We start from the raw sequence: 13,957 nt of genomic DNA on the forward strand, positions 1-13,957 counted from the left end.
GATCATGGTCTGCACTGTTCGCTATTCAGTCAGTAAATTTTCTATGAACACCCCTTTGATAAACAAATAGTGCTATCCATATTGAATGATGGACCAGTCCATTTCAGAAATTTAGCATGGTGAAGGTTAATAGCCTACTTGCTTTGTTCATAGCAGTCAAAAGTTGATGAACCTGTATTTGTTGGGTATTTAAAGCAACCTTTTTCCAAAATTTTTATTTGTGGTAGGTATTCTTTTATTGTATGACTCTAGTTGTGTTTTCTTCGTACAATGATTCTATGAAGCATACTCTTTAACATTTTACATTTTGATACAAATACAAGGTATAGATAAAAGAGAGATACGATAAAACATGTTTTACTTCTATACAGCTTACTGTAAAATCATTTAATTTCGTGGGCATGAAATTTCATGGTTTTATTCAACACGGCTATTTCGTGGGCATATGAATTCATGGATTTCAACTTTTGAACATAACTATTATGGGAATTTTACTCATTTGTTGGGATAAAATTTCCTGGATTGGCTCAACCACAAAATCCGCAAAAATTAGACTCCCACAAACATTTATGATTTCTCAGTATTCCAATAACTTCATTATGCTTTAAATATAACTTTTACTGATGTCACACAAATACATGTCAGTCATATGGTGACTTTCTAACTTTTAACAAAATGCACCTTCAGATATTACTTAAAATGTCTTGTTGCACAGACAGATGTAAGGACAGCTCAACTGACCTTTGACAAGCCAGCTTGCCTGCTTCTTTATTAGAAAGAAATCTACACACAAAGCAAGGCTTTAAGGTAGTTCTGCACGTTTGGATCATAAAAATTTCTACAATGTAGAATTTAATTAAACTCTTAATTTTTCAAAACTTCGGAATATACTTAGAAAATTCAGCAAATAAAAAAGATAGGGTCCTGTGGTTGATTTTCTGCTAGACTGATTTGAAAAATGTGGACCTCATGCAATATTTCATAACGGGAGTCTATGGGAAAATCATAACTTTCATAATATTTTATCGAATAGAATTTTTTGTACAATGTAGATTTTGATGAAACTTCTCACAATTGTATATAATCACATGGCTATAATTTAGTGTAATAAAAAGTATGGGTCCGTGTGCTTATTTTTGAGATATCTGACCATGATTAAAAGGAACCGGAAATTTCACGTTAATTTTAAGACATTATTTTGAATTTTTTAACATCCCATATGTTTTAATATCATATTTTGACTTTAGAAATGTAGAAACAGTGCCATTGTAATAAATTTACTCACAGGTTTCGATTAATTCATAAAGTGATTTTCATTTCCTTACGACAAATCCTGGCTTTATTCTATGCTTTCCGGATAAATGACGTTACGCCATCACTTCCGGTTTTTCAAACGTGCAGAACTACCTTAAAATAAAGTATAGAGAGGAAAGTGATTCATGATTCGGCAAGGTGGGTATTGCACTTCAGATACAACTTAACAAATCAACTAGCACAATACTTCACATATTTTTCATTTTCTTGTACAAACGTAGCCTCGGGGGCCTCTGTTGAACAGTTTGAGTTTGAAATTTTGCCTCGGGCTGCAACAAGTATTATGCAGATGCCCACCTGAGCCTGGAATAATGTATGGACAGGCACAAGTCAAAATGATTCCACAGTCAAGATAGTTTTACATTTGTGATGGGCAATTTAACCATCAAAACTTCGAAGGACCAAAATAATGGAGGATAAATTACAGTACAAAGTAATGTAAAGTTACTGGTTTCATCGCTTGCACATACTGCCATGTAGACTTGGTAAACGTTAATCTTGTACAGTACATACGTAAGTTTAAATAACCAGAAAATTTGTAATTTTGGAAATTATTTAATAATTTTTACATAAATCAATGGGGAATTGAACATGTAAATTTTATTTGTATTTATCTCATATTCGCAACAAATAGAGTATTTAAACCCAAACTGGCAGCAATGACAATTTCATCTGAAATTTCCTCCACTTTTTTGGTCTTTCGAGTGTTTATATTGCCCATAAGAAAAACAACTCAATATTTCCTAGGATCGAATCAAATTAGTTGGACTAGGACCGGTACCTGTGTTCTTCCTCCATAATCAAAGGCTGAAAAGTCACCATAAGACCTAATATTTTGTCAGTGTGATGTAAAACCCTATAAAATAAATAAATAAAATATCCTCCAAAATTACATTATTGTACCTTTATCTTTGCTTTTGTTCTTTCCATTCTTTTCTGCAGTAGAATCTTTGTCCCATTTAAAGGTTGTATGGTTAAGGACCAGTGCATATTTGTCATTGAATACCTGCCATGGGTGCGGTGTCATCTCATCCATAAGTAAAATACTCTGAAATGTTAAGAAGAATGCCAGGATATTTCAAATTTGTTCACAGGAATACTACTGCTTGTAATGAGAATTTCAAGACCAATGTGAAAGGTCAAGGTCAAGGTGAGAGACCATCACTCAGATAAGAATTCAACATATTTGGACAAATCAAAGGAAAGTAACGGAAACTATTTAGCCAACAAATCAAACTTGACTGAAAACTAAAGACACATTCTTTCTACATATGATTAGGATAGGTAAAATAATGAAGATACTCTACTGTTAAATATGGAATTTCTTTGTTAAATATAGGGTCATAACTCTTGACCTATAGCTCTGCTTGGGTCAATTACTGAACTTGACTGAGATCTTATATCCATAAACATGTGTGTAGTAAGATTAAATATGGTATTTTTCATGAAATCAAGGCCCATAATGCTTAAACTAATGGTCTGCTTTGTATAATTATGTAACTTTACTAGATGTTATGGCCATAAACACTGTGTTCAAGTTTGATTAAAATTGCTTTAGAACTGAGAATGCTCAATGTGTTAACAAGTAAATGGTTGATGCCAGACCATTCACCTATATTAACAGCTCATCGCAAACCTATAATTTTGGAAAGCTATAAATAAATGTAAGTAGAATAAATGAAGGGATGTATAAACTAGGTTTCTCAAGACTTGGCTATGTTTCGTCACTATTATACCAAATGCATAATAGAAGGATGGGAACTGAAAAGCATTTTAAAATTAGTTCTATATTTTTAAAAAAAAACTAGAGTTGTCACAGGAGTGACGAATTATACCCCCACAATATGGCCTTGTCACAGAACTAAGCCAATGTCAAAGCCGAACTTGCTTGACCTTTGACCTACTGACCTCAAAATCAATAAAGGTGATCTGCTAGTCATGATCAACCTACCTATGAAGTTTCATGATCCTCGACCCAAGGGTTCTCAAGTTATTGTCCATAAAATGTTTAAATGACCTTTGACCTTTGGAACTCAAAATCAATACGGGTCATCTGCTTGACATGACCAACCTCCCGATTAAGTTTCCTGATCCTAGTCCCAAACATTCTGAAGTTATTGTCCGAAAACTGTTTAAATGTTCCGGGCCAATGTAACCTTGACTTATGACCTACTGACCTCAAAATCATAAGGGGTCATCTGCTGGCAAAACCAACCTCCCTATCAATTTTCATGATCCTAGGCCCAGGCATTCTCAAGTTATCATCCAGAAACTGTTTAACTGTTCCGAGTGACTGTGACCTTGACCTTTGACCTACTGACGTCAAAGTAGAACTTGACCTGTATTTCATAACGTTACACCTGTGTACCAAAATTTATGATCCTAGGCCCAAGCGTTCTCAAGTTATCATCCGGAAACCATTTAACTGTTCCTAGTCACTGTGACCTTGACCTTTGACCTACAGACCTCAAAGTCAAACTTGACCTGTATTTCAAGATGTTACACCTGTGTACCAAAATTTATGATCCTAGGCCCAAGCGTTCTCAAGATATCATCCGGAAACCGTTTAACTGTTCCGAGTCACTGTGACCTTGACCTTTGGCCTACAGACCTCAAAGTCAAACTAGACCTGCATTTCATGATGTTACACATGTGTACCAATATTTATGATCCTAGGCCCAAGCTTTCTCAAGTTATCAACTGGAAACCGTTTAACTGTTCAGGGTCACTGTGACCTTGACCTTTGACCTACTGACCCCAAATTCAAACTTGACCTGTATTTTCTGATGCTGCACCTGTGTACCAAAAATTATTTAAATCGGTCAAGCCTTTCATGAGTTATCATCCGGAAACCATGAAAACCAATGGACCAACCGACCGACCGACCAACCGCCAAGCTCACTCCTATATACCCCTCCAAAATTCGTTTTGTGGGGGTATAATTAAATTTTCTCTTAAAGACACATCTGACAGTTTTCTGAATGTATATAGGTGAAAAACTTGGCTACAGACAGAATTTCTTTAAACTCTGTGTACTGACTGATAATCAAGTTTAAAACGGAAATATAGAATAAAGCAAATCAAGGTACCCAGCCTTGGTCATGAATTGTCGGCCCTTGGAAGTCAGAAAATGCTGAAAAAATTTATATTCAAGAGCAGATAATTCAAGATCAAGCACTGGTACCTGTGATTTTTAACACACATTTTCATTTTAAACTTGGTTCTCAGTCAGTAAACAAAGCTTAAAGAAATTCTGCCCAAGAAAATTTTTGCCTCTATACATATAGAAAACTGTCAGATGTGTCTTTAAGGTTGTTGTGAACCCATAATGACAAACAAGAGGGCCATGAAGGCCCTGTATCGCTCACCTGACCTATTGACCTAAAGATCATCAAGATAGTTTCATTAAGATATGGTCATAAATGTGGCCTCTAAAGTGTTAACTAACTTTTCCTTTGATTTGACCTGGTGACTTAGTTTTTGATCCCATATGACCCAGATTCGAACTTGACCTAAAGATCATCAAGATTAACATTCTGACTAAGTTTCATGAAGATATAGTCATAAATGTGGCCTCTAGAGTGTTAACAAGCTTGTCCTTTGATTTGACCTGGTGACCTAGTTTTTGACCCCACATGACCCAGATTCGAACTTGACCTAAAGATCATCAAGATTAACATTCTAAGTTTCAAGAAGATACAGTCATAAATGTGGCCTCTAGAGTGTTAACAAGCTTTTCCTTTGATTTGACCCGGTGACCTAGTTTTTGACCCCACCTGACCCAGATTTGAACATGAGCTATAGATCATCAAGATTAACATTCTGACCAAGTCTCATTAAGATATGGTCATAAATGTGGCCTCTAGAGTGTTAACTAGCTTTTCCTTTGATTTGACCTGGTGACCTAGTTTTTGACCCTACATGACCCAGATTCAAACTGGACTTTGAGATCATCATGAGTAACATTCTGACCAAGTTTCATGAAGATAAAGTCATAAATGTGGCCTCTACAGTGTTAACAAGCTTTTCCTTTGATTTGACCTGGTGACCTAGTTTTTAAACCCAGATGACCCAATATCGAACTCATCCAAGATTTTATTGAGGGTAACATTCTGACCAAGTTTCATTAAGATTGGGTCAAAATTGTGACCTCTAGAGTGTTAACAAGCTTTTCCTTTGATTTGACCTGGTGACCTAGTTTTTGATCCCAGATGACCCAATATCAATCTCATCCAAGATTGTATTGCGGGTAACATTCTGACCAAGTTTCATTAAGATTGGGCCAAAATTGTGACCTCTAGAGTGTTAACAAGCTTTTCCTTTGATTTGACCTGGTGACCTAGTTTTTGACCCCAGATGACCCAATATCAAACTCGTCCAAGATTTTTACGAGGGTAACATTCTGACCAAGTTTCATTAAGATTAGGCCAAAATTGTGACCTCTAGAGTGTTAACAGTCAAATTGTTGACGACGGACGGACGACTGACGACGGACACAGGGTGATCACAAAAGCTCACCTTGAGCACTTCGTGCTCAGGTGAGCTAAAAATTATGTGTTCCCTCACTTGTATTTAGGCATCCTTCATTTTGTTATGGAAAGCAATGTGTGTGTAAGAAGCTACAGTTACTTCCAAAGAATTCAAAACTGCCAAACAAAAATATGTCATCACACAGAAATTGGCAAGTGCCATAACAGGTCCACTACCTTCATGTTTAGTAGAATATCAAATTATAATAAACATACCTTGTATCTTTTAAAAGACACTTTAGCATCAGCTAGGGCTTTAACAGAAAATGGCAGAACTCCGAGCGTAAATCTCATGGAATTCAACACAGCTGTGATAGTAAATGCCTGAAAATACAAAAAAAATTCTACAGATAAAAGTTGTCCATTTAGAACAGATCCTGCATGACAACAGAGAATACTACTCCAATATAAACAAAAGGAAACATTTCTCAATACGAGGCAGTCTAAGTGGATACAATTGTTCACTTCAAATCACATTCCCTTGCTGTAGGTCTGAAACCCCATATTTGGACTCCCAATCAATTCATGTGTCAGGATGCATTCTGGCTAGCTTGTAAAGAATGGCAGTTCTAAACCAGGCATCCAATCGTGCCTGAAATAATTTCCAAAGGGGTTCCTGTGGTCTTCCTCCACCACAAAAGCCTAGAAAGTCTACCTATGACTAAGTAAGTAGTGTAGTGTACAAGTACACTAGTACCTTAGATGAAATGATATAATTCTTTAAAATAGGTTTACCTTAACTGCGGTGAGCTCATTTCCTGTCAATACATAAGCAAGGAATGTGAATACTGCTCCCATCACCGGTACAATGGGGGCAGTAGCCGTACTGATGCTTTGCACATAGGCCCCTTTCTCTAAAATACCCCTTTCTTCTGCACGTATAACTGAAATTATGACAAGTTTTTTCCAGTGAATTCTCGGAAAATAAATTTAAAGTGAAGTTTATTCTGGCAAATTTCAATGCAAAAAATATCAAATATATTTTTTCAATGATTGCATGGGCCAAACGGGTAAAATCTGGTAAAACTAGAGTTGCCACAGGAGTGACGAATTATACCCCCACAATATTGTCTTGTCACAGAACTAAGCCAATGAACTTGCTTGACCTTTTACATACTGACCTTTAAATCAATATAGGTCATCTGCTGGTCATGATCAACCTCCCTATGAAGTTTCATAATCCTTGGCCCAAGCCTTCTCAAGTAATTGTCCAGAAAAAGTTTAAATGTTCTGGGTCACTCTGACCTTTGACCTTTGGAACTCAAAATCAGTAGGGGTCATCTACTTGTCATAATCAACCTCCCTATCAGTTTTCATGATCATAGGCCCAAGTGTTCTCAAGTAATCATCCGGAAACTGTTTAACTGTTTCGTGTCATTGTGACCTTGACCATTGACCTACTAACTTCAAAGTTTAACCTAACCTGTATTTTATCATGTTACACCTGTGTACAAAAAATTATGAGCCCAAGCGTTCTCAAGTTATCATCTGGAAACCGTTTAACTGTTCAGAGCCACTGTGACCTTGACCTTTGACCTACTGACCTCAAAGTCGAATTTGACCTGTATTTCATAATGTTACACCTGTGTACCAAAATTTATGATCCTAGGCCTAAGTGTTCTTAAGATATCATTCAGAAAACGTTTTACTTTTCAGGGTCACTGTGACCTTGACCTTTGACCAACTGCCCCAAAAGTCCAACATGGCCTGTATTTTATCATGTTACACCTGTGTACAAAAAATTATGATCCTAGGCCCAAGCGTTCTCAAGTTATCATCCGGAAACCGTTTAACTGTTCAGAGTCACTGTGACCTTGACCTTTGACCTACTGACCTCAAAGTCGAATATGACCTGTATTTCATAATGTTACACCTGTGTACCAAAATTTATGATCCTAGGCCTAAGTGTTCTTAAGATATCATTCAGAAAACGTTTTACTTTTCAGGGTCACTGTGACCATGACCTTTGACCAACTGCCCCAAAAGTCGAACTTGGCCTGTATTTTATCATGTTACATCTGTGACAAGCTCACACCTATATACCCCCCACCACCCCTCCCCCAAACTTCAGATTCAAAATCACACAAGTCTTCATGATAAAAAACGTTTTGACCAAGTTTTATGAAGATAGAATCAAAAATGCAGCCCCTATTGCATACACAAAGCTTTTCTTTTATTTGACCGGGTGACCTAGTTTTTTTTTAACCAAGATGACCCATATTCAAACTTTACCTAGATTTAATCAGGACAAACATTCTGACCAATTCTCAGTTTCAAACTTTGAATGTGGTCTCTAGAGTGTTAACAAGATTTTCCTTTCATCTGGCCTAGTGACCTAGTTTTGGACTACACATGACCCAAACTTGGCCTAAAGATCATCAAGATAAACATTCTTACCAAGTTTTCTGAAGATAGGGTCATAAATGTGGCCTCTAGAGTAAAAACAAGCTTTTCCTTTAATACAACCATGTGGTCTAATTTTTGACCCAACACAACCTAGAAACGAACTTGACCTAGAGGTCATCAAGACAAACATTCTGACCACTTCTCATGAGTTTCAAACTTAAAAAGAGTGTTAAGAATATTTTTCTTTGGTCTGGCCTAGTGACCTAGTTTTAGACCCCACATGACCCAGATTCAAACCTGACCTAGAGGTCATCAAGAAAAACATTTTGACCAAGTTACATGGGAATAAGGTCATAAATGTGGCCTCTAGAGTGATAACAAGCTTTTCCTTTGATTTGACCAGGTGACCTAGTTTTTTTACCCTACATGATCTAGATTCAAGCTTGGCCTAGAGATCATCAAGATGTACAGTCTGACAAAGTTTCATGAAGTTTGGGTAAAAAATGTGGCCTCTAGAGTGTTAACAAGATTTTCCTTTGATCTGGCCAACTGACCTTGTTTTGAACCAGACCTAGAGATCATCCAGACAAATATTCTGCCCAAGTATTCATAAAGATTGGGTTACAACTGTGGTCTCTAGTGTTAAAAAGGACGCCAGAAAATGACCAGTCACAATAGCTCACCTTGAGCACTTCATGCTCTGGTGAGCTAAAAACATGAGCTGTCTGATGATAATTCTAAACACTTTCACCTGATACAAGCTAACAAGCAAAATTTTTAGCACAATTATCTAAGTAGAAAAAGGGGCATAATTTTGCTAAAATGTAAGCCTGAGTTATGAAACTTGCAAAATGAGATTATCCCATCATGCAAAAGATATGAAGTATATCCTAAGCAAGTCTGCTATCACTTTGCTTAGTTGTATTCCATACTTCAAAACGATCTTCAAAGAGCCATCAGGCTGATCTTGGTCTGCATTGGTTACAAAAGCAAAATCACCTACTGCCAGCAGGCTAAAGGTTAAAGAAGTGATTTACCTGATATTGCTTTAGCGAAGGACTTTTCCCATGCATACATTTTGATCAGCTTGATACATGTCAGCAATTCATTCATCATCCGTACCTGTAACAAAACTTTTCATGAATGTCAAAGTTGAAATCAATCATCTTTCAAATTTAGCTACTGTTAAAATTTTCAAAATGTCACTCATATCTTGGTATACGGAGGCATAGGCAGTGATATGAATTCATAACTAAATACAGCCACCAGCAGGTACAACTGTAACTGATTATTCTAGTTACAATGTAAGTAAAAGTTAAGAAAACTGTTATTACTTTTTTGTAACATACCGTACTTACCCTCTTATCTGTTACAACTATACACTTTCTCCTGTAGTAATTGGTCAAGAAGGAAATGAAATACTGAAAAAATAAACAGACATAAGATATATAATCTGTATATCATAATCATGAAATTACACGGACATAATTGGTCATGAAATTACATTGATATAACTGGTCATGAAGTTACATTGACATAACTGGTCATGAAATTACATTGACAGAACTGGTCATGAAGTTACATTGACATAACTGCTCATGACATTACATTGAAATAACTGGTCATGTAATTACAATGACATAACTGGTCAAGAAATTACATTGACACAGTTGGTCATGAAATTACATTGACACAGCTGGTCATGAAATTACATTGAAATAACTGATCATGAAATAACATTGACATTACTGGTCATGAAATTACATTGAAACAGCTGGTCATGAAATTACATTGACATTATTTCTTGAATATTACTGTTATGATGTTACGTCAATGTATTATTTTGAAATTTAACTGCCGGAAAAATGTCAAAACATGGAAAGTGCTAGCAAATGTAAATTCAAATTATATAAGAAGTTCAGATGTCTACTGAGCCCAACACAAAATATTGTTTCTTACAGCTCAAATGATCCACTCTCCCCGAAAAAAAAGCTGTGACCCCAAATATAAAACAGAGTTTGATTCTTTCATTAGCGTATGATGGAACTGTTTAAATATCATGACCTCAGAGCCATAAAGCGGTCAACTATTTCTATGTCAAGTGATTTTGCCTTTGCAACCAGAGCAGGCTGATCATGGTCTACACTGTTTGCTATTCAGTCTGTGAATTTTCAGTGAACACCCCTTTGAATAATAAGTGGTACTGTCCAAATTGAATGATGGACCAGTCAATTTTAGAAATATAGCAGGGTAAAATAGCATGGTAAAGGTTAACCGCTTTTTGCATTGAGACGATGATATCTTATCTTGCATAAAAATGAGGAAACCTTAGAAAATAAGTCTAACTTCACATACCATTACTGGATAGAATGCTCCAAATATTCCCATGGCAATAAGAGACCACGGACCAATCAGAAACAACATGTAAATGAGGCCCATCACAAGGACCAGGGGTCCAGGTAACATCAATGGACCAATAGAAATAGCTTCAAAAATCCTTTGACTGTCATTGCCAAGTAGATTCACAATCTGAAATACAATCTCGCATAATTATAAATAGAGTAATTAGCAATGAATCTGCAAATTTTTTTTTTTTTTTTTTTTAATAAATGACCACAACCCGTAAACTTCCATTGAAAGCAGAACTACATGTACAAGAAATAAAATTCTTAATTACTTAAATATAACTAATTTTCTAATATTAACAACTCAAATAGCCCTTCTAGGATTAGCAAAAATTGAATAGTATACTTTTCTCATTTTTTTTTTTGTAAATAAACTGAAATAGTGCTGCCAGATTGAAGCAAATATCAAATAATGTGGGGTCATGGTGATCCTTTCAGTAGTAACATCTTCAGGTACTTTCTGTGCAAAGGAGTCAGTACCAGAAAGCTGAGAATGACAGGCCATACTCACTGGTAAAATCGCATTAATGAAAGATTTCCATGTCATTTTTAAATTGTGTTAAACAAACTATGCATAATTTTGCACTAAATTAAAGCATTTCTGTGTCCTTGCTTTTCATTATTCCCTATAATTATGCAAACAAACTTATTGCAATGAATATTCATGAGCTGAATATGTAATACTGCACAAAAAAACAACAAAAAGAACTGCAACTGACAAAAAATGCAATACCCTAGAGTCATATTACAACATTAATCAAGGGACATTACTCCACATACCTCACCCACAGTTTTGTCTTCCAGGCTTCTCAATTTTAAGATCTTTCGGAACAAAAGACCTTGAGTGGCTGCTCTTACCCGCACACCTAAAATTAGGAATATAAAATTACAAGGACTTTGAAATGTGTGTGTGGGGTCTTTTTTGTTTTTTTAATAACACTGCGAAACCCTACAATTGTTAAAGTGCTTTTTATAATATAACATGTGAATTCCATCAACATTCTTCCAAAGAACTACCGGTATTAAATACATAGAAATTCTTTAACTGATACTGAGGAAAATAATACTTATTCTTGTGACAGAAGTTATCATTATATGACAAAATTGGCCACCGACTTTAAATTTGTGTAACTTGAATTGCTGAAACTGGATATTATTGGAATGCCACATGTTAAGCAAACTTTAACCCTTATCATGCTGGACACTATTGAGTCTGCCTTTGTGACCATTGTAGATCATGATCAGCCTGCAAAATGCACATCCATGCAATCTGATCAAGATCTGCACTGTTCACCAGTCAGTCAGTATCTTTTTGATAATCACCCCTTTTAACAGTTAATGGTACTGTCCAAACTAGTAGATGGTAAAGTTCATTGTTGAAATTTAGCAGGGCAAGGGTTAAAAAAACAACAAAATTCTTCTGAGATCCAATGAATATGTCTTTATATCAGTTAACTTTTTTTGTAATTTTAATTTCATTGAGAAACAGGTTAATCATTTGTATGAAACTGAATCGAGTTGGTTAATCGTCTGCCATATTTGAAAAGCTGTTTTCTTTCGTGACGACTGTATAAAGGTACTTCCAGCAGCTGACTTCATTAGATATTTACAGACTTAATCGTTTGGGAGCAGTGTGATAATAAGTGATATTTTGGTGTATATTATTTTAGATATATCATGAAAAGCAAATCCCAGGCTACTGATTATGTTCAAGTTAATGCGTTTTAGCGGAAACATACTGCAGGTGTATGTGCTGGTCAAAGAAATGTATAAAGTATGATTCGTGATGTTTATTGTTTGAGAGCGATTACTTGTTTTGCGAAACTGAAACCGGTTTTATCCAATTAACCGAGTAATCGTACCATTCCTACCTTTTAGCTAAGGGTCAGAGTTATGAGCATGACATGCTGTCTTATCATAGGGAACATTTGTTCCAGAGATACCAAAATCCCTTCAAGGATGGCAGAGTTATGGACCGGACAGGAAAAAAGCCCTACTGACCTTTGACCCCCAATTGGGACCTTGACCTTTGACAAGATGTCCGGGATTTGTGCATGAAACGTAGTCTCATCATGGGGAAATCTGTGCCAAGTGATACTGAAATCCCTTGATGAATGACAGAGTTATGGACTGGACATGAAACAGACCCTGTTCATGCCATGTTAACATTTGACTGCTAGGGAACTGAGAGTTGTGCATGACACATCATCTTATTATGAGGTACAATTGTTCCATACGATATTAAAATCCCATATGGATGGCAGAGTTATGGACTGGACAGGATAAAAGCCCTGTTAACCTTTGACCTCCAATTGTGACCTTGACCTCTGAGCCTGGCATCCAGGTTTTGCGCATGACACGTCGTCTCATCATGAAGAACATTTCTGCCAAGTAATATTAAAATCCCTTAATGGATAACATGGACTGGACTGGACTGGAACAACAAAAATGTACATTCCTATAGTCCCCAAAACTGGTTTTAAACCAGTAGGTGACTAATAAAGAACCCATCTTCTGAAAACTAGAGTTGTCACAGGAGTGACGAATTATACCCCCACAATATGGTCTTGTCACAGAACTAAACCAATGTCAAGGCTGAACTTGCTTGACCTTTTACCTACTGACCTCAAAATCAATATAGGTCATCTGCTGGTCATGATCAACCTCCCTATGAAGTTTCATAATCCTTGGCCCAAGCATTCTCAAGTTATTGTCCCGAAAAAGTTAAAATGTTCCGTGTCACTCTGACCTTTAAACTTTGGAACTCAAAATCAATAGGGGTCATCTGCTGGTCATGACCAACCTCCCTATTAAGTTTTGTGATCCTAGTCCAAAGTGTTCTGAAGTTATTGTCCGAAAACCGTTTTAAATGTTCCAGGTCACTGTGACCTTGACCTGTGACCTACTGACTTAAAATTCATAAGGTGTCATCTGCTGGTCATCACCAACTTCCCAATCAGTTTTAATGATCCTAGGCCCAAGGGTTCTCAAGTTTTCATCTGGAAACTGTTTTACTGTTCAGGGTCACTCTGACCTTGACCTTTGACCGACTGACCCCAAAGTCGAACTTGACCTGTATTTTATCATGTTACACCTGGGTACAAAAAATTATGATCCTAGACCCAAGCATTCTCAAGTTATCATCTGGAAACCGTTTAACTGTTTCGAGTCACTGTGACCTTGACCTTTGACCTACTGACCCCAACGTCAAAATGGACCTGTATTTTCTGATGTTACACCAGTGTACCAAAAATTATTTAAATCGGTCAAGCCTTTCATGAGTTATCATCCGGAAACAATGAAAACCAATGGACCGACAGACAAGCTCACTCCTATATACCCCCCCAAACATCGTTTTGTGGA

At 36.4% G+C, this 13,957-nt stretch overlaps 1 protein-coding gene across 5 annotated transcripts in view; it reads right to left on the bottom strand.

Annotated features, from left to right (window-relative positions):
• Positions 1–13,957, bottom strand: part of LOC123555995 (ATP-binding cassette sub-family C member 5-like) — a 66,742-nt gene that overhangs the window by 26,994 nt on the left and 25,791 nt on the right. For all 5 annotated transcript variants that reach the window (XM_053547797.1, XM_053547798.1, XM_053547796.1 and 2 more), the window contains 7 exons: positions 11,375–11,460; positions 10,545–10,718; positions 9,548–9,610; positions 9,227–9,311; positions 6,579–6,727; positions 6,060–6,167; positions 2,218–2,362 (listed from right to left, as the gene is read on the bottom strand). In XM_053547797.1, coding sequence (XP_053403772.1) covers positions 2,218–2,362; positions 6,060–6,167; positions 6,579–6,727; positions 9,227–9,311; positions 9,548–9,610; positions 10,545–10,718; positions 11,375–11,460 — 810 coding nt within the window. The remainder of the gene's footprint in view (positions 1–2,217; positions 2,363–6,059; positions 6,168–6,578; positions 6,728–9,226; positions 9,312–9,547; positions 9,611–10,544; positions 10,719–11,374; positions 11,461–13,957) is intronic.

This window comes from Mercenaria mercenaria, chromosome 7 (assembly GCF_021730395.1).
Source record: "Mercenaria mercenaria strain notata chromosome 7, MADL_Memer_1, whole genome shotgun sequence".
In the NCBI taxonomy this organism is placed as follows: Eukaryota; Metazoa; Mollusca; class Bivalvia; order Venerida; family Veneridae; genus Mercenaria; species Mercenaria mercenaria.